The sequence below is a fragment of the Pomacea canaliculata genome, linkage group LG5 (assembly GCF_003073045.1).
Source record: "Pomacea canaliculata isolate SZHN2017 linkage group LG5, ASM307304v1, whole genome shotgun sequence".
In the NCBI taxonomy this organism is placed as follows: Eukaryota; Metazoa; Mollusca; class Gastropoda; order Architaenioglossa; family Ampullariidae; genus Pomacea; species Pomacea canaliculata.
This window is the reverse complement of record NC_037594.1, coordinates 14,566,908-14,585,114: the sequence shown is the minus strand read 5'-3', so window position 1 is coordinate 14,585,114 and position 18,207 is coordinate 14,566,908. Positions and strand designations below refer to the sequence as shown.

At 39.6% G+C, this 18,207-nt stretch overlaps 1 protein-coding gene across 3 annotated transcripts in view; it reads right to left on the bottom strand.

The window, feature by feature from the left end:
- The window catches only part of LOC112563758, a 64,921-nt gene that overhangs the window by 36,006 nt on the left and 10,708 nt on the right, over positions 1-18,207 (bottom strand). For 2 of the 3 annotated variants that reach the window (XM_025238061.1, XM_025238062.1), the window contains 29 exons: positions 17,726-18,100; positions 16,893-17,144; positions 16,422-16,466; positions 16,100-16,144; positions 15,740-15,836; positions 15,145-15,302; positions 14,521-14,538; positions 14,070-14,166; positions 13,587-13,808; positions 12,603-12,833; positions 11,831-11,919; positions 11,344-11,398; positions 10,669-11,015; positions 10,273-10,387; positions 9,685-9,888; positions 9,354-9,569; positions 8,636-8,869; positions 7,620-8,053; positions 7,139-7,236; positions 6,604-6,766; positions 6,146-6,227; positions 5,242-5,466; positions 4,731-4,949; positions 4,177-4,355; positions 3,597-3,758; positions 3,332-3,361; positions 2,948-3,062; positions 1,994-2,224; positions 1,201-1,428 (listed from right to left, as the gene is read on the bottom strand). In XM_025238061.1, the coding sequence (XP_025093846.1) occupies positions 1,201-1,428; positions 1,994-2,224; positions 2,948-3,062; positions 3,332-3,361; positions 3,597-3,758; positions 4,177-4,355; positions 4,731-4,949; positions 5,242-5,466; positions 6,146-6,227; positions 6,604-6,766; positions 7,139-7,236; positions 7,620-8,053; positions 8,636-8,869; positions 9,354-9,569; positions 9,685-9,888; positions 10,273-10,387; positions 10,669-11,015; positions 11,344-11,398; positions 11,831-11,919; positions 12,603-12,833; positions 13,587-13,808; positions 14,070-14,166; positions 14,521-14,538; positions 15,145-15,302; positions 15,740-15,836; positions 16,100-16,144; positions 16,422-16,466; positions 16,893-17,144; positions 17,726-18,100 (4,966 nt within the window). The remainder of the gene's footprint in view (positions 1-1,200; positions 1,429-1,993; positions 2,225-2,947; positions 3,063-3,331; positions 3,362-3,596; positions 3,759-4,176; positions 4,356-4,730; positions 4,950-5,241; positions 5,467-6,145; positions 6,228-6,603; positions 6,767-7,138; positions 7,237-7,619; positions 8,054-8,635; positions 8,870-9,353; positions 9,570-9,684; positions 9,889-10,272; positions 10,388-10,668; positions 11,016-11,343; positions 11,399-11,830; positions 11,920-12,602; positions 12,834-13,586; positions 13,809-14,069; positions 14,167-14,520; positions 14,539-15,144; positions 15,303-15,739; positions 15,837-16,099; positions 16,145-16,421; positions 16,467-16,892; positions 17,145-17,725; positions 18,101-18,207) is intronic. The other variant, XM_025238063.1, reaches the window with a different exon arrangement.

Here is an 18,207-nt window from a genome sequence, read left to right as displayed (position 1 = left end):
TGGTGTGGCAGTATCTATATGTGGACCGAGATAAGGAAACACATTCTTCCTTTCCATCACTGTAAGGCATGGTACCCAGATCCAAAATGCTTATCCATGACCACACTTAAGAGACCAAAGTGAACTTTAGTGCAGGATGGGTTTGATAACAACAGATTAAGGCCTCCACAGAGCTGTATTTTGACATGACTGTAAGTAAATGACTGCTTACAAATCAAAATTTTGAGCGGACATAATTCAGAAACTCAGTTTCTATAATGTAAGTTCTCCTTGCCATTTTGCTTGCCTTTCTTTTAAATCTATTTATATCCACATCATTTGTCTAATCAGATTTGGGCAGGTATATTCTTTTCATCTATAGTCATGATAGTCATAGACCATATTTGATTGGTGTATAAAGTGCTATTAATGGTGACTTTAAATGAAAAAATACTAAATAGAAAAACATTTTACATATGTTTACTACAGAGCAAATCTGGGCAGCATTGTAATTTGTGAGAGCATCCTATGAGAGAGTGAAGGACTGAAACATAGAAGAAAGTGAGGGAGTCACATGGCAGCTGACACAACTGCCATGTTTACATCCCTCTTCATTCATAGTGTAACCAACACGTCAAATGGCTACATAGAGTGGGATGTTGTACCAGAAATTTCACCTTGCAGCTGGCTTAACTTCTCTCTTTCTCCAATTCACAAAGCGCTCCTACACCATTGTCAGCCCTGCTATTTATTCTCCCTACCCTCGAACATTCTAGCCCTCCCCCCCCCCAACAAAGATATTCTACTTTGTCGCAATAAAAACATTTTACTTTGAACATTGCTACATTGTTGAACATCATTTCCTTCCTCACACAAAGACATTCTACCTTTTACATTGCTGCTATGCTGAACATTCTAGAATATAGATGCAAATCTACAACCCAAAGACATTATACTTCGTACACTACTAGAGTGCTACAATAGCATCAAGCCTTAATTGCTGAAGATAAGCTGTCAACCTATTCAGTTAGGAAAGTGACATTAAGAGTATGCATGTTTCATTGTCTCACTACACTGACCCTGTACATGAAACAGCTTGACTCAAATGAAGCCATGGTTCAGAAGTTGACAATAAAATCATAGCATGGAAGAAATGGCAGCAGAAATCAAGTCAGGTAAAGCTCAGTACCAGATTAGTTACAAATGACATGTGTTACTTACGAGCAGGAGTATGTGCCTGTTGCTGTCCCACATCCATCAAGGCTAGTGATGCTGGATGAAGTATTGAAAGACTGGATGATGCTGTTCTCACAAACAAATTCTTTGACTCCAGTGCAGGTGTAGTACAGCTCAGCAATGTTCATCATGTCCCGGCTCACATTTTTAATTTCCTCTGAACTACAGAGAGCTGTGTATGACCTTACACACTGAAGAGTTCGGTTTACTGCTCTGAAGTCAAAAAAAAAAGGAAAAAAAAAAAGTATGTGGCTATCAGTACGTATGCAGAAAAGTTGAGAAAATAATCAAAATGAAAAGGCAAAGTAAAGCTTAAACCTTAATACATGGACAATATTTTCTTAGTTTAGACTAATGAAACCTGCAGGTTAGGAAGTATTTCCAAAAGCACTTGTTAACACAAGTAAATCTTGTAAATCATTTTAGAATGATACAAATAACTTAGATGTTTATTGATCAAGCTTAAGATAAGGAGTTATGGTAGACATGATGATCTCAGAATAGTCAGTGAGTATTAAATATAGCATTTTATCCAAAAGAAATACCAAACAACGATGTAAAAGCATTCTTATATAAGCAGTAATGTCAGTTCTGTCAGAGTCTTGAGGTGTAGCCAGTGTGAATACATAGTAAAGATGGTGGAATAGGGTTTGTCACATGAAAAGAACAACAAAGAAGAGATGAAGATCATGATAATTTTAGTGGTGATGATACTATTAGTGGTTGTGTAGGGGTATGGTGATGATGATGGGAAAAATAAAAATATAAAAGTACTCACCTGCACACTTCATCGGTGTCTATTTTGGCAGTCACCATGAAGGTTGTAAATCTTACAATACATTCTTGTGCAGAGGATTTCAAGCAAGTAGGGGCTGGTTCTTCATCGGGACAGAAACTTAGACGATATGTTTGCAGATATGTGAGGAGTTTTGACTGCAGCTGCACTTCATCATCTTGGCATTTCTGTGTCAGTAATAAGCTGATCTTGTCCTCAAATGATTTGGTTACTCTGTTAAGACACACAGTAGCATAAAAAATACAGACATTGTATCCTTGTAACGTGTAAACATTGTACTTATTTTCTAGACTCTGGTGGCCACTATGCCTACCAAAAAAAAAAAAAATGGCCATTATAACAAGAAGTAACTCTGGCAGCAGCATAAGGAACAATTTGCAAATAAATTCCCTTGGAAAGTTGCAGGATAAAGTGGTGATAGTAATGTTTGTTTCATGTATTTGCTTCAGGCTGAAAGAATGCCACCAATAAAAGGAAGGGTCTGTTGATACAAAGAGAAACATTGTTTGGCAGTCATTGAGAATCCAGGAAAGAGGGAAGCAGACTTTAATATGAAACAAAAAAGAAATGTAATCTTTGGGTTAGTTAAACACTAAAAGAGAGAACTCAAATAAAGACAAAAGAAGAAGAGCTGCGATTTCAAGGACCAGCGAAATACTGAGGGAGAGAGAAAAAGAAATTCCAAACAACAGACTCAGGCAACGTTATTTACCTTTGCTAATATCATTATAAACATGAGAATAAGTATTATTTTATTTATTTCAGATGTGTTTGAACAGCAGTTTCATGTGCTCCCTCTTACATGATGTCTCCCTTCCAATAAGCAACAAAATAGAGAATTTTCGTTTTTTACCTCTTGTACAAGCTATGAAATGTAATGAATTGTTACAGCAAGCAAAACCACTTGCATAGAAAGTAATATACAAGTATACACACTTGCAGAAGGCATTTGATTCACTGACTGGTGCAAATGGTAAGAAAATCATTTGAAGCACTTCTACTGCTTGCAGTCTGGCTACTTCTTCTTGTGAACTCTTGCATCTCTCGGAAACTGAAGAAGAAGCCAGTTTGTTTTACATTTGTCTAGTACAAATTGTGGGATAATAAATAGACAATGATCAGGAATACTGACAGTTAAAGTCTAACAAGCAGTTCTTTCATGAAAGAAATTTATGATAAATTTTGTTTCTTTTGACTGGCCTACATGCATGACATGCATACAGCATTTGGCCTCAAAGTTATTAAACAATGATTTATTAAAATTTTCAAGTAATTGTTTGGTTAAGTTATCAAAGAAACAAATTTTAAAAAAATACATACCATTAGAAGATATCAAGATGCCATCAAACACTGAAAAATGAAAAAAATGAATACAATTTGTTACGTTTGAATATAGCATATTTAAAACACAAATGGGATTATATGAGACTGAGAGAGATCAAGGAATTATTAAACATATTTCCTTTGATACATGTTTGCGCAGAAAGCTTGCTAACATAATCTAAATGTCAATAAGAATATAGAAATAAGCATCCAAAACTAAATAAAATATGGACTTCAAGGTAGCAATATATTCATTACTTACAGTTACGAATGCCATCGAAGAAGTCAAAAATGAAGGTTATTGACTGTTCAGAGTAAACTCTGTAAGATGGAGGAAGGTTCATATAAAAGTCCACAGGCCAGTTCTGAATTAGACATGGTATTATGCGATCCATATCCTCAGCTGAGAAATTGTTTGCCAGAGCTGTAGAGAAATTAAATCACTGCAGTCTCTAAACCAAATATGATTTTATTACAATTTCGGCTTTCTTGATTTTCAAAAAGAAAATGTATCAAAAATAAGATTTAGCCTATTTTTATACATCACTTTTCTGACAACAGTAGTAAAAATTATCTTTACACAGCTGTCCTTTCTAACTTCTTTTTTAAAATGCAGAATTCTTTGAATTATCATAAATCCAAGTGGAAAGTCTTTTTCTTACCATACACAGCTGTAAAATGCAGGACTTTGAGTAAACGAGAAAACAAAACAAGCAAACGAAGTGACAGACAGATAAGAAGAGTGAAATAAAAAGCATGACAAAGAAAGAATGGGAGAAAAAAATAAACGAAGTAATTCTATAGACTGGAAAGGACATAAAAAATAACCATTAATAACAAACCCATGGGGAATATGTCCGTGAGACAGGCATCAGGAAATAAGGGATCGACTGGCAGTGATGGGACACTGGATGCATTACACTGTGCAGGAAGTGTGGAGACATACAGCTTTATTAGCTGTAAATGTACAGGCTGACATCCAGCTGTCAAGTTATTGAAGGGCTCCCAAGCTGCCTCCATCCTAGCCAAAACACATCTAGTTTATTACACTTCAAAGTGATATTCAAGTAAGTAAGTTCCCTAAGGTTTGTTTCTCTCTTTATAGTAATATAATCCATTTTCTTATTGCAGATGATGGTAACAGTTTGTGTTCTTTTGAAATTTTTATTTCGTTTTGAACTTCCAAGACAAATTAGCTGATAAAATAAAAGATAATGGACTCTTTTTTTATAGACCACTGCTAATTTTTTACAGCTTTGGGCACACTTAATACATCTAGCCTCTGTAATCGAAGAAACTGAACTTAACCCATTCATTACAAATCCCTAGATACGCTTCATATGTCAGCATGTATATCAGAATGCATAATTTTATAATACATAGATAAAATACTGACCCGCAATCAGGAAGAGCAAAATCAATGTTCTGGATGAGATAATCTAAAGCAGCAAGTGGTTGGCAAGCTCCAGTACTCTCTGTTACACCCTCACATTTACGATCCCACAGTTGGCTTTTTAAGAGTGCATAAGAACTGTTTATGGCAATGATTTCCTCCATATCACATTTTCCAGAATGAGTTGCAAGTCTCAGCTCTCGATCCACAGCAACTAACATTCTATTTTTAAATAAAAGACAACAAAATGTTATTTTCAAAATTATTTCTAAACATTTATATTATCACATGCATGCACATGTGAGCATGAGCACACACACACAGTGATTCACAAATATACATACTTTTATTAGCAGGATCTATTGGTTGATGTAATTATTGATAGTAGACATTGAATAAGAATAAATGGAATGTTTGGGGATGATGAATGCATTTTTTTTTTACTTTGTGACCAGATGATTTTATATGATGTCATGCTGTATGTATACTTAAAATTAAGCTGAATGTAACTTACGGGCATAGTGTTGAATCTTGAATATCATCACTGGCTGTAGCAAGCAAAGAGCTAAGCGCTGTAGCAGCATACAGACCACATCGACTGTCAGACATCTGCACAAAGCACTCTTGGACAGTGGATGAATTCAGCAAGGCAGAGAGGGTCTGTGAGACTTCAGTGACTCCATTTGACTTGCACTCTTTTTGCACATATTCAAAACATGCTGTTTGTTGTACAACCAGGCTGCCAAAGAAATGACAAAAAAGTGCAGTTATTAACCTGGTAAATAATATGACTTTTGAAAAAAAAAACAACTAAAAGTGCAATTGGTTTATAAGAATAGTGTTTGTACTCTGCAGGCAGAAGGCTGATCATGTCACACCACTTCTGCACAACCTGTACTGGCTACCAATTCAGGCCCACATTGACTTCAAGATCACCATGCTTCACTATCGTGTTGTTCATGGCCTTGCGCCATTCTATTTGAGTGAGGTGTCACCCTACCAGCCTGGCAAGTCTTCTCCCTGTCTCAGGTATTCGACTATCGCTCATTCTCTTTCTTTGACCCCAATATTTGGAATCCCTGCCTCTCTATCTCTCCATACTCACAATATTAACTGTGCATGTGAGTGTATGTATGATCTGCTTGATTATGAAGTTCATCTCTGTCATACAGCATCATTCCCTACTGCCCTCTGTCATAAACACATCAATCTTGGCTGTACATGCAATATATGAAATCCTATTATTATATGGTGATGCTTATAACAGCTAAGTATTATTTATATATTTTTGTGTCAGATAATGAAATCAAAATATATCATGAATATTGTTTTCTGTAAAACACATTCTTCTGGGTGTTAGCATGTTTATACATGTGAGCAGAAACTACTCTCAGACCGACCACTATGGCTAAGCTCACCTGCAGTTGATGCTGTTACTCTCTAGCACAGCTCCTGACAGTGCATCCAGGCATGCAGAAACACGCGACAAACTGCATGTGGCTAAAAAAAATTTTTTTTAAAAATAAATTATCACCATACACTAGAAAACCAATCAATCATCTTGAATACATGTTTTATAGATTTTTCTCATTAGTTTTTAAATATGATCTTCAGTTTTCCAGAAAATGTTATCACTATGACTTGCAAATCTTTAACTACATACAAGAAGATTAAAATGTTGACTGATCAAACAATGATTTTCCTAAGTCGTATATTCTTTGATAAGATAAATTGACTTTGCAACATTCCACAATGGGATTGACCATTCCCCTCCCCCTATTGGTCATTCCTTTGCAGGCAGATAATTTGGTTGATTGAAAGTGCAATTTTCTACCGTCTACCCACGGATCTGGATGACTTTGAAAAAAAAAAGCACCTGGCAAAGGGCCGTTGTCTGGCTGATTACATTCAGCGCCCTCGCAACAAAATGTTTGTGATGTGCCATCGCTGCCGGGGCGACAGTCTAAAGGAGCGATGCAGCCCTTGCTGATGGTAATGTTCTGATACTCCGGGGTCCGAACAACTCGAGTGTAGCACATCTGCGTACATTAACGACATATATTTTCATCGTTGATATTCCATGACTGACTTTTTGAAAGTATGTTTCTTCACAAACTGAAATATAAGCGACTCTTTTTCTCCTTTAAACAAAACGTAAGTGATAATTATTCTTCCCCCTTACTTCGCGTCCTATGACAATTGTCTTAAAGTCTTTAGTGCCAACCACGAACACAGTTTTTTTATAATGTGCATATATGCTAATCACATAACATTAAAATTCCCAAATGAGAGCACAAGTAGACGTTTAGTCTTGGTCAAAGTCATATTGTCAACAGTCGAGATCTTTTATTAGTACTTCTTGCATGAAACTTAACGCATGATGGATAATATTTATCCGTTTGTTATTTTACCTGACGGTCGGGTGGACAAAGTTCTTGCTCTTCACCATTACAGCCTTCGTTGCTCTTTCCTTCTTTGCAGGTGTAGCACTTTAGAGGTTTGGTGGTGGCTGAATGAAAGAAATTGTAATTTGATTTAATAACAAAAACAAAAAAAACACTGCTGTTGCTGATATGCTTAACTTAACAAATTTCTCATTTAATAAGAAATTTGTTCCTCAGAGGAAACACTGGAACAAATATGGTGGCCAAGCTCTATCTAGCTTGTCAAGGTAAAAAACAAAATGCTGTTACAAAAAAATGCTAGACTCAAACAAACATCTTATAAACATTTGTCGTATAGTGAAAGTTCGCATACATGATAATCAAACTCAAAATAATTCATAAAGCATAAAGGGAAAGAAAAAAACATGTTTCAAAAAATGAAGGACACAAACTATCGGCAGCCGTTTGCTCTGAGTCTGCACACGTATCAATGAAGCTATGCACTTACCTCTGCAGCGAGTTAGTGCCAAAGTCCAAGAGGCATTCAGGATCTCGAAGAAGCCTTCGCTGGGGCCGATGGGGAACTCTTGCAAGCCCTCCTGTACGCACTGGAAGGCCAAGTGGGCGTCTTGGCACAGCCGTCCGAGGTATGTGGGGACGAAGGGTTCCTCGCCAGTCTCTGGCTGCTGATCTTCGGTGTTATTTCCAGCAATCACCTGATCGTACGAGGGGTCTTCAGGATCCAGTGGGTCGTAGGACAGGATGGACTTGACTCGCTCCGCCAGCACCGCACGGCACTTGGGGATGACGGCCTTTTCCTCGCATTTGACGCCATTGACCACCTTGACAACAGCCTCCAGGTCGATGCTGACGGCCAGTTTCGTCGTGTCGTCGCACTCCACAGTCAGCTTTTGCACACACTTTCGCGCTTCGAATATTCGCCTGCAATTGTCGGATGTGAATGGTGAAAGCGAATTTCTGTGTGTGCTCGCAGTTTAAGTTTTTTGTTGGTTAATTTTGCAAACGATAAACTTTTAAAACATTGTCCAAGATATAACAAATCAAACAACAAGATAAACATACATCAAAATAACTAATTACTCTATAGTTTCTTCGAAACAGGACCCAATCCTTCCATCTACGTCCGCATTATGAAGGATAACAAGCGCGACTAAATATGTAAGCGCACAGCTCAACCCTTAGAGATGTTCTGGCAATATATTCTACAGCCGTAACAGCAGTAAGACCTCAAACCAGACCTTTTTTTACAGTCATTATTATCTCTATGCTCTTAGTTTTTGGCTTAAAATCTGTCCAATCCTTAGGCACTTCTACTACTTTAAAATCAAACCTTACCTTAGCTTTGAACTCAACCAAACCTAAGCCACATCTATCCATAAGATCAAATATCCAGTAACTAGTTCTCTCAATAGAAAAACTGAAAACTAAAGAAGCTTTTTTCTTTTTTTCTTTTCCTTTTTTTTTTTTTTTTTGAGAGAGAGAGATGGTAGCACTGTGACATACATGCACAGAAGGCCGTCATTGGAGCTAGAAGCAGTGCCGGAGACCCTGAAGCTAGCTAGCACGTCTTTGCATTTATAAGCCTGCACAGCTTTGCACGGAGACACCGGGGGAGCACGACACGTGTCCTCCAGTTGCCGGTTGACTTTGGCCACAAGGGTGTCCACTGTGTCACGCTGACACTTGTCACACCCGCTCACTCGCTGTTTAGCACAGACGGCGCTCTGGTTCAGTATTCTGAAACAAAAAATGTTCGCAGATACAGCCATCACGTTCTTTGGTCCACCATCAAACAGTTTCCTTCTGAGTGTTTGATTGCTGTGAGAAATTGTTTTTCTTCTATCTCCTCCTTTTCTTTTTAAAAATTTGTCTCAAAAATCACAAAATGTCTGGCAAAAATGTGTACATCATTACTTCGTATTTATCTGTATATAACCCTCCACAGTAATTGTTTGTCATTCACGTTGCATGCTTTGTGCCCCATTTTTTGTTTTCATTTATCCCCTTTGACAGAGATCACAAGAACGTTTAAAAAACACCATCTTTATCTACCAAAGTATCGTGCCACATATTGATAAACTAGAGAGTCAGTAGTCTATACTTCTACATGATCAACTAAGGAATACTACTAGTAAATACAAGTAGTCATATTTACACACACAGTATTGACAAACAATCGATAAACACAGTATTTTTCACTTTTTATCAAAATGTAACTTACGAGCACACTCCTTCCCAGTCAGGCACGGGCAGCTTGGCCATGTGATGGACATCGATGAGGCAGATGACAGCGCCAGCAGGGTCACACTGACCCCTGTAGCAGGTGCTCTCGGCCAGTTCTCGCAATTTTCCCATGACGCTTGTGATGGGCCAGGCCAACAGAAGTGGGCAGTCAATTGTTGCCCTCCTCACGGCGACCTCCACTCTGTCTATCGCACTGCAACATAAACCTCAGGCAGTGAAAGACAAATATATTCCCGCGAAGAAGAAGATGGAGAAGAAAATTGGTTCGTTTTGCTTCAGTCAACATAACTTTACGGAGAATAACTTACGCGCAGGCTGAGTCGGTTGGAAGGAGAAAGGCGCTGACAAGCTCTTGTAGGGAGTCTCTAGCTTTGTTTACGTCGCACGTGGGAAGTGGAGGCACTCGCTGGCACACCTGGTCTATTATGTCTTCTGCGGCACTCAGAACCGACCAGGCGTAGTCGTCTGCTGAGGTGCCACAGCCTGACGAGCTCCGAGAAACGAGAGACAACCTTTTTTGACAAAAGGAAAGAAGCGCTAGTTACACTTATGTTTTGATGGTCTATAAAATGCTTATTTGTCTTGTCTTCCACGTGGGTTCATTTCTGGATTCACTGACTTTTACAATAATTTGGCAATTTTCCCACAAAATACAATTCTTTATTCATTCAGTGTCTGGAAGATTACAACCACATCGTCACCGCATTTCGGCGAGTAAGGACAAGTAGGCGCACCCTACATCACAAGAAGAAGCTATTCGTACATACACTTCGCATGCGTACTGTCCAGAATGCACGCATACAAAACACACGCGCGCACAGCATGATATTGGATAGAAGGAAGAAGTAGGTAGATACATGCATCTATCCGATAAATATAAGCAGAACAAAGCACACCTGCATAGCTCTTCTCTTCGTGACTGTGCAAGAAATGGACTTTTCACAACAAGATCGAATGCTTCGATTGCCATTACAATGGAATTTAGGGCTGCTGGGCAGTTGGTTTCATTATCTGAAAGAAAAGAAGATAAAATATTGTATTCTTACACTAAAAGCACAAAGTGATAAAATTTCTTCTCTTTTATAAACTGAAGCTTAAAATGTTTTAGCTTACTTGGCACTACAATCTGACTAGTCAGAGCATGTTTACCTTTTCCTGCGCATTCTCTGCCCTTTAATATTCTAAACCAAAAAGCAGATTTTAGCTCACCCTCTCTTATCTCGCCTCTCATCTGTCTCTCTCTCAACACACACACACACATACACACGGACACACGTGCGCGAGCGCGTTACCTGGTGGAGCTGTGATGGAGCAGACTGTATTTTCTATGCTTTGCGCCAAGGCAGAGCTGAAGCTAATGGCCTGTTCAAGAATGACATCGTCGCCTTGTATGGTGGCCAAGGAGTTTCGCAGTCGGGGAAGCCACTGGCAGAGATCTTTGATGCCCTGGTAGTCCGCGCGACGGAAGCTCAGCAGGACGGCGTCAAGGGCTGGTCGCCCCGTGGAAACGAGCAACGAGGCGCTGGATGCATTTCCACACTTCCTGTCCTGGTCCTTTTGCAGAGACAAAAGGCTTTCGAAGCCATTCAAGCCGGCGCAGCTGCTGCTGTTTTGTGCCAGACAGTTTCGCGAGAGACTTCTGGAGTGGATTACAGAAACCAGACACAATCGTGAAATCCTGGTGAACCGTCTTCTCTCGGCAATATTTCACACACACACACCTATGATCCGCTAGTAAAGCGATAATTGAAACTGTAAATTACACTGCAAGATTCCTATGGCTGCATGCCTCGTATGCACTTAAAAGCGTTAGTAAATTAGAACAAATGTAAAGAAATAAGTAACTTAATGTAGCTATGAAACAATACAAAGGAACCAAATCAGGAGCACGTTTTAGCGATATTTACAATAAAGTAGCTCACACGAACAACTAGTCATAGAAATGATGACAAAAATCATTCACTTGCCCGCAAGGTGTGGCAGCACATGCAGTCAGATTGCAGCGGCTAGTGGCTGATATATCTGAGAAGTAATAATAATATGAGTAGGAAGAAGAGTAACAACTCGAACAATAAAAAGCTTTTATTCGATACTGACCAAGATGACTTTGGATATACTATTAGTTTTTCTTTTTTTTTCTCTCTCTCTCTCACACACACACATTTACTCACTCATCTCACTCACACTTCAACTTTTTTTTAATGGTGATCAATAGCCGTAACAATTTACAAAACATTCTCAGAGTTTCAACGTCGAACTCCCTGCTTGTCAAAAAGCGAGCTGGAATAATGCTATCCCCATCACGTTTATTCCAAGCATGATACCGGAATGGTGCTATGCCCAGCACAAATATTCAAAGTATGATACTGGAGGGGATAAAGCACAGGCAGCTGATTAGCGACATCAGAGAAACCGGCGAGGTTGCAGTCGGTGTCGGGCTAGGGAGATACCTACCGTTGCAGATGTTCTCGAAGTATGGGTATGCAAGAGGAGACAAAGACAGTTGTGCACCTTGTCCAGTCCATTCTTGTCTATACCTCAAACTGAAAAACAGAGACGATTAAAAAATAAAGACAGAGACAATCTGAGTCTCTACCACCTGCTGGACGTGTGGAGCACGAGAAACAGGAGACAGTCAACGTTGCACACGTCTTTCACTGTAATAGTGTGCGTGCACATGTGTGTGTGTGTTTGGTTTCGACAAAAAAGTGTGTAAATATGTGTGTGCTTGCGTGTATGTGAGAGAGGTGGCGGGAATGAGAGTCCATGTGATAATTGTTCTTGTCCTTTTGCGTACGTTTTTATGTTTTTTTTTGTTTGGTTTTTTTTTGGGGGGAGGGGGGATGTACATGGACATGGCATACATGTACACGTTAAACTCTTCATTGTAAGACATTTCTCCAGCTTTACTAATACCCCGGCTTCATTAACACCCTTTTCTTCGAAAGCTCTTTAATGAAATAGTTCGTCTTTTAAACTACCGTACAGTGTATTTTAAACATTCTGCCATAAATTATAACAACAACAACGCTTCTTTATTTTTTATTGAAAGTATTAAGGTTATTTTGGAAGGTTTCTAAGTAGGAGGAGGTAGTTCTTTGGAACTTCTTGTCGCGTAAATGACCGGGAAAAATGTTTACACATTGGGCAACATTAGCGAAACATTAATTTACGGCTACACGTGATAAATTAATTATTGAAGTAGCTAAAAAGAAAGGACACTGACCTGCAAAATAATGAGTTAGGGAGGAGTCTGTTGACTGCTGCGGCCTGGATGAGCCACTGGCCGTGCTGCACACTGAGGCGCTGGTGGTCTTGTTCAGATGAGTCGTTCACACCACAAACGTCGCGGTAACGGGCGTACAGACTACGCGTCTGCTCCGACAACCTGAGGTACTGCACGCCGCTGCAGTCCACGGTGTGGTTGGTGATGCACGCGAGAGAAAACTTTACGTCCCTGAGAAACAGAACATAACATGAATTCTGTGTGTAATAGGAGGGGGAGAATTTCTGGGGCCGTATTCATGAATCAAAGATAAGTCATCGTCCCTGATAAATCAAGAGTAAGCGTCTTGTCTCCTGTGTTATAAAGCGACGCTCACACTCCGTGGATATCGTTTGCATTCTGAGACCATAGTTATAAATCAGTAGCAAAGGGAACATGGGATAAAGTGACACAGCGCAATATTTATGGTATCTTGAGCGCGTGACAATAATGGAAACAAGTTGTTCCTTCTTTTTCTTTCCATTTTTGTCCACGGTAACAACATACATTCGCCAAATGAACACGGTTACAGTAGGTGTAAAACGCTTTATATCTGTGTGATCGAGGAGGCGAAGATCTGATGACTTCTGAATATTACAGGAAGTATAGAATACGCAACATCTGAGTATTACGGAAATCATCATTATGGAACTTTGCAGGGGGCGTCTAAATGCATGCCTAAACATTACGGGATGCACAGCATGAATCTTAACATTATATAAGGAAAAGATTGAATTATTTTTTAACATTACTGGAGACAGAATTTGTGTAAATTTACGACTTCCAGAATTTACAGAGGTACATCATGTAAACGTTAAACCAAAAGAGCCTTGCATCAGAAATCACACAGACATCATACAAATATCAAAGTGAATTGCATGCAGATGACACAGACATTAAAACGATTTACATGTAAGTAATATCAAAATCGTAGAGGCGACTTACATGCAGACGTCACCGGAAGCTCTGGGTCCAGTGACGGAGGTCAAAGCCTCTTCAGCAGCACTGACGCACAGCTGAGCGTAGTCGATGCTACAGGTCGGGTGACTACATGCGATCTCCACCATGGACACTGTCTGTGAGCTCAGCTCACCCAGCACAGCTTTAGTCGTAGCACCACAAGAGCTGGTGAGCGCTGCAAGACGTTCTCGCTCGGTCCACAGGAGACTGAAAACATAACACCACAGTAACACATGACACGAGTCCACAGAAGACTCGAAAATACATTATACTGAAACAAAATTTGCCATAGTCAACATGAGCCTGGAGAACAGAACACTAGTGTGACATTTGTTATTGTCTTCAAATTATAGCAATGGAAATAATGGATAGCACAAAATGTTCAAATAAAGTTAGTCATGACCGACTGTATTTGCAAATCATGCTCATCAGAATAGCTTTTTCCAGTATTGGGAATGACAAACAGACCTGCACTCTTGTTCTCCTTGTCCAATCCGCAGAGATGCTGAGAAGAAGCTTGTCAAGACTGCTTTGATGCCCGTCAGATCGCATTTTTCTGACGATTCTGTTACATCGAAATGCGTCTTTAAGTCTAAGTTGTTTTAAATAAAAATCTCGGAAGTAATTCAAGAAGTCAGCTCTTTAGTCGATCTTACTAGACTGATCAATGAATAAATTATTCGGTGTTTCACCACCAAATCGCAATAATCCTTCAAAGCACTATGCATCATTTTATTTATGGTTGCCTTTCACATTCGAAGGAAACCACACTAATACGAATAAATCAATATGGATAAATTATATTAGTATTTACTAAAAACTACCTAGTATTTATTCTAGTATCACAAAAATACATTAAAGTCACATTTTACATTTAGATAATCAAAACGTGCAAACAGTGAACTGTGCATCTACTTACCTCGGGGAAGACTTCCATCTGCAAAACAGAACGCAGACTTTTAAAAGTCATATTAAACAAACATGTGAAGTCAAAATAAAGCATATAACTTAAGTAGTAGTAACAGCGAAGCATAGAACGCAGTTGCAACAAGATTCCACTTTTGTCTGTGTATTACACAGAACGATAGAGGTATACATGCGTTTATGAAAACACCTACTAGCTTACAGCATGACTTGATTTAGGATCCAAAAGAAAGAACGAAAGCAAAAGAAAGAGAGGAACGATACATAGCCTGAAGTTTAAGACGCAGAGATTGGAAAAAACAAAAAACAAAGGAAAGGAAGAAAGAACGAACAAGAAGAGAGAAAAAGACGAGGAGGGGACAGGGGGGGGGAGAACTGAAGATTGGCCTTAAACAAATAAATGGAGAAGGGTGAGGAAGCGGAATTGGGAGGTAGAAGTATTTGCAGAAAAGAAGGGGGGGGGAAGTAAAGAGGAAGCCACAGGGAGGGACGTAGAGAGACGTAGAGGGATGGAGTAGCAAATACGTTAAAGGGGGGTAGGGGTGGAAAAAATTACGATCGCGAGAATTAGAGAATGACTGTTGGGTCAGACCAAGTACAGACACAGTCAGGGACTTACCACAAATCACAGTGAGGATTGTGGAGAAAGCCTCAGCCAGACTTCTCTGCGAGTAATGCAAGAAAGAGGCTTCTGAGATGGAGTCGTTGCCAGCCTCTGCTGCTCGCCAACAAGAAGTCAGAATTTCTTGAGTTCGGGCCAGGTAGATGGAGAGATTTCTGTTTCCAAACAAAGAAATGTTCATCTATTAAAAAGTGACATTCGGGATCACCACTTTTTTGTCACGTGCCATTTTTCTCAGTCACACAAGCATAGAAACCAAACATTCCCCCGACAATGACTATTCTTTTAGTCACAGATGAAATTTATTAAACTCTTATCTATATAAATAAGGAAGGTAGATGGGGTATAATCGCGAGAGTGAGAAGCTTAAGAACGCATATAAGAAAGGAATCTGCAAATATGTGCACACGTGTGTATGTCCACATTAGTGCGAGATGCATGACAGAAATAGTATCAAACATTATCGACAGTAACAAAATGTCTTCTTTTTCCTACGTTCGATTCGCCCCCCCCCCCCTTTCACAAAAAAGTGATAACAAACAGCAAGTATATGGGAAGATCTGCTCAGTAAAAAGCTTACTTAAAGCCTCACCTACAAACCGGAGTTCTCTCAGGCGTGTCGGCTTGCAAAGCTGAGAAGAGAAGATGGAAGACCTGGTCCTGTCGCCTGGTAATCACTCCAGAACAGCCTGCCATTGACAACGATAGGATGTAAATCACGTGACCTGCGTCTGGAGTTCACAAGTTTTACGCAAAGGGATAGGATGAAAGATCAGCAAGTGAACGGGGGTCGTGCAAGACAGTCATCCAACACATTAGCTATAGCTATAGAGACTGTCATAGCCAGAAAGATAGGCACGTGCGGAAAAACCGACAACCGAGAAGAAAGACAAAGAACAAAAAAAGAGAAAACGAGAAAGAAAAAGAGAACTTAAAAAAATATCTTCCTCACTTCGAGCATCCACACTACTTCCGAGATCATCAGTCACGACTTCCTCTGCGGTCAAAAAAGAAGGCAACTTGATAAAACTTGATTAACATTATCTTTTAATTTATGGCAGAAATTATTCTTTATCAGAAGTTATCTTGAACGCATGAATTAATAAGTGCATTATGTGTGACACCTTCATTTTAATAAATAAATTCAAAGAAAACGATTGCGCTAATGTAGGTTTATATTCAGAAAAATTGCCTACAAAAACAGCAAAAAAAAAAAAAAAAAAAAAAAAAAAAAACCAAAGAAAAAGAACATCAAATAATTGCAATCACCATACCGTCTGGTCCGTCTTCAGGAGCCTGGACTTCTTCATCAAGTATGTCTGTTGATTGAGATAAAGGGTCATGACCTATTTTCAACTACTACATTATACTACTGACTGATTGGAATAACATTACATTCTAGTTATAATCACGATACAGAAAGGAAGAGTTTCATGATATGCCTATTCATAGACTCAAACAGAGAGAAAGATAACGGGGCAGATTTAACAAATTCATGTCCAACATACTGTCAATAAACAATACTATAATTAAATTACTGCATATTTACCTATGAGTAATTAAATACACCACACATGCGTCTAAATTCTCAACACTAGATGTATTAAAACCGACCTTTCAAAAACAATGTCTTTTAATAGCTATGTATATATAAGTTTCTATACATATCAGGGCACAACGACTATCCTCACATCACCCGCACTACATTTACTTTTGCTTAATTAAACATGCACACTTGTACTCACCTGGCAGGTGAACAAAAAACGGAGAATATAACCACATTTTCCAGTCTCGGATTGTCAGCCCCACGAGCAGTGCACTTTCATTGTAGGTGCTGGAGGGGAAACCAAGATACAGGGTGGTTGCAAGGCTTAGGGTGTAGGTCGTTACAGGGCTGTTGGAGACTGCTTTGAGGCTGTCGTCAATATACAGTCGGAAACCTCTGTCAACGAAAGACCACCCAATCTTGACTCCTGAGCCAGTCAGTCGTGGAATGTCTGAAAGACAGTGGTCAGCGCTATTAATGCTGCTCTGCACGTGCATGTGGAACTCAACGGAATGTTGCTCAGTTGTGATAATACTTTTAGTGACATTACCTCCTTTAAATGCCAACAAAAAATTAAAAATTAGGTTTCCTGTTTATCTGAGTGCACACAGGAGGCTAAATGATTGAGGCATTGGTTTGTGTGCATGAAGGACGGTATCAGTATTTATCTAATAACTGAATATAACGTTAAGCACTCTCAACACTCTCTATATCGGCTTGATATCACGCAAACACACACGCCAACTGCACACAAGCTCACACAGAGCTACAGAGAGGCGCGCGCACACAACAAAGCTAATGCACACGTGTGCACACCTGACTGCATCGAAGAAATCAACTCGTTTAGCAATCAAAAGGCCCAACGAAACCGGTCTACATATTTCCAAAAGGTCAACATTTTAAATCTTCAGACTCTTACTCTCTCTCTCTCTCTCACGCATGCCTGCATGCGTTCACGCGCACACACACACACTGATTTATAAAGTAGAAATCAAGAAGTAGACTGTCACGTAATTTAACATAATGACATACCTATCTGGGAGAAGCGATACGTCACACGATACTGCATGAGGACCCATTTCAGTTCCACCACCAGTTCCAGGTTGGCACTCAGATACATAGTAACGCCAGTGTAATTGCCGGTGTCGATGATGTAGTTGACGACGTTGACGTTGTCGACGGAGAAGATACAGGACGCAGTGAAGGTCTGATACTTGGAAGGGTCGAGGAGAAGGTCGAAGAAATGTGCGGGGTTGTTGGTGGTCAGATAGACATTAAAACCTTTAAGGCGGATCTCCGTGCCTGTGCTCGAGAAGCCGGATGAAGAAAACACTCTCAGCGAAGGACCGAGCTGTTGGCTGGAAACGGTGCCGTTGGCCACTTCAATTCTGAGGGTCGATGCACCAGCTGGTAAGAAAACCAAAGACACAAGTTTCAGTATCGAATACGTCTTGGCAAAGGCCTAACAAACACTTTGAATATAACCACAGACAAAGAACTGTATTTGGTGTTGT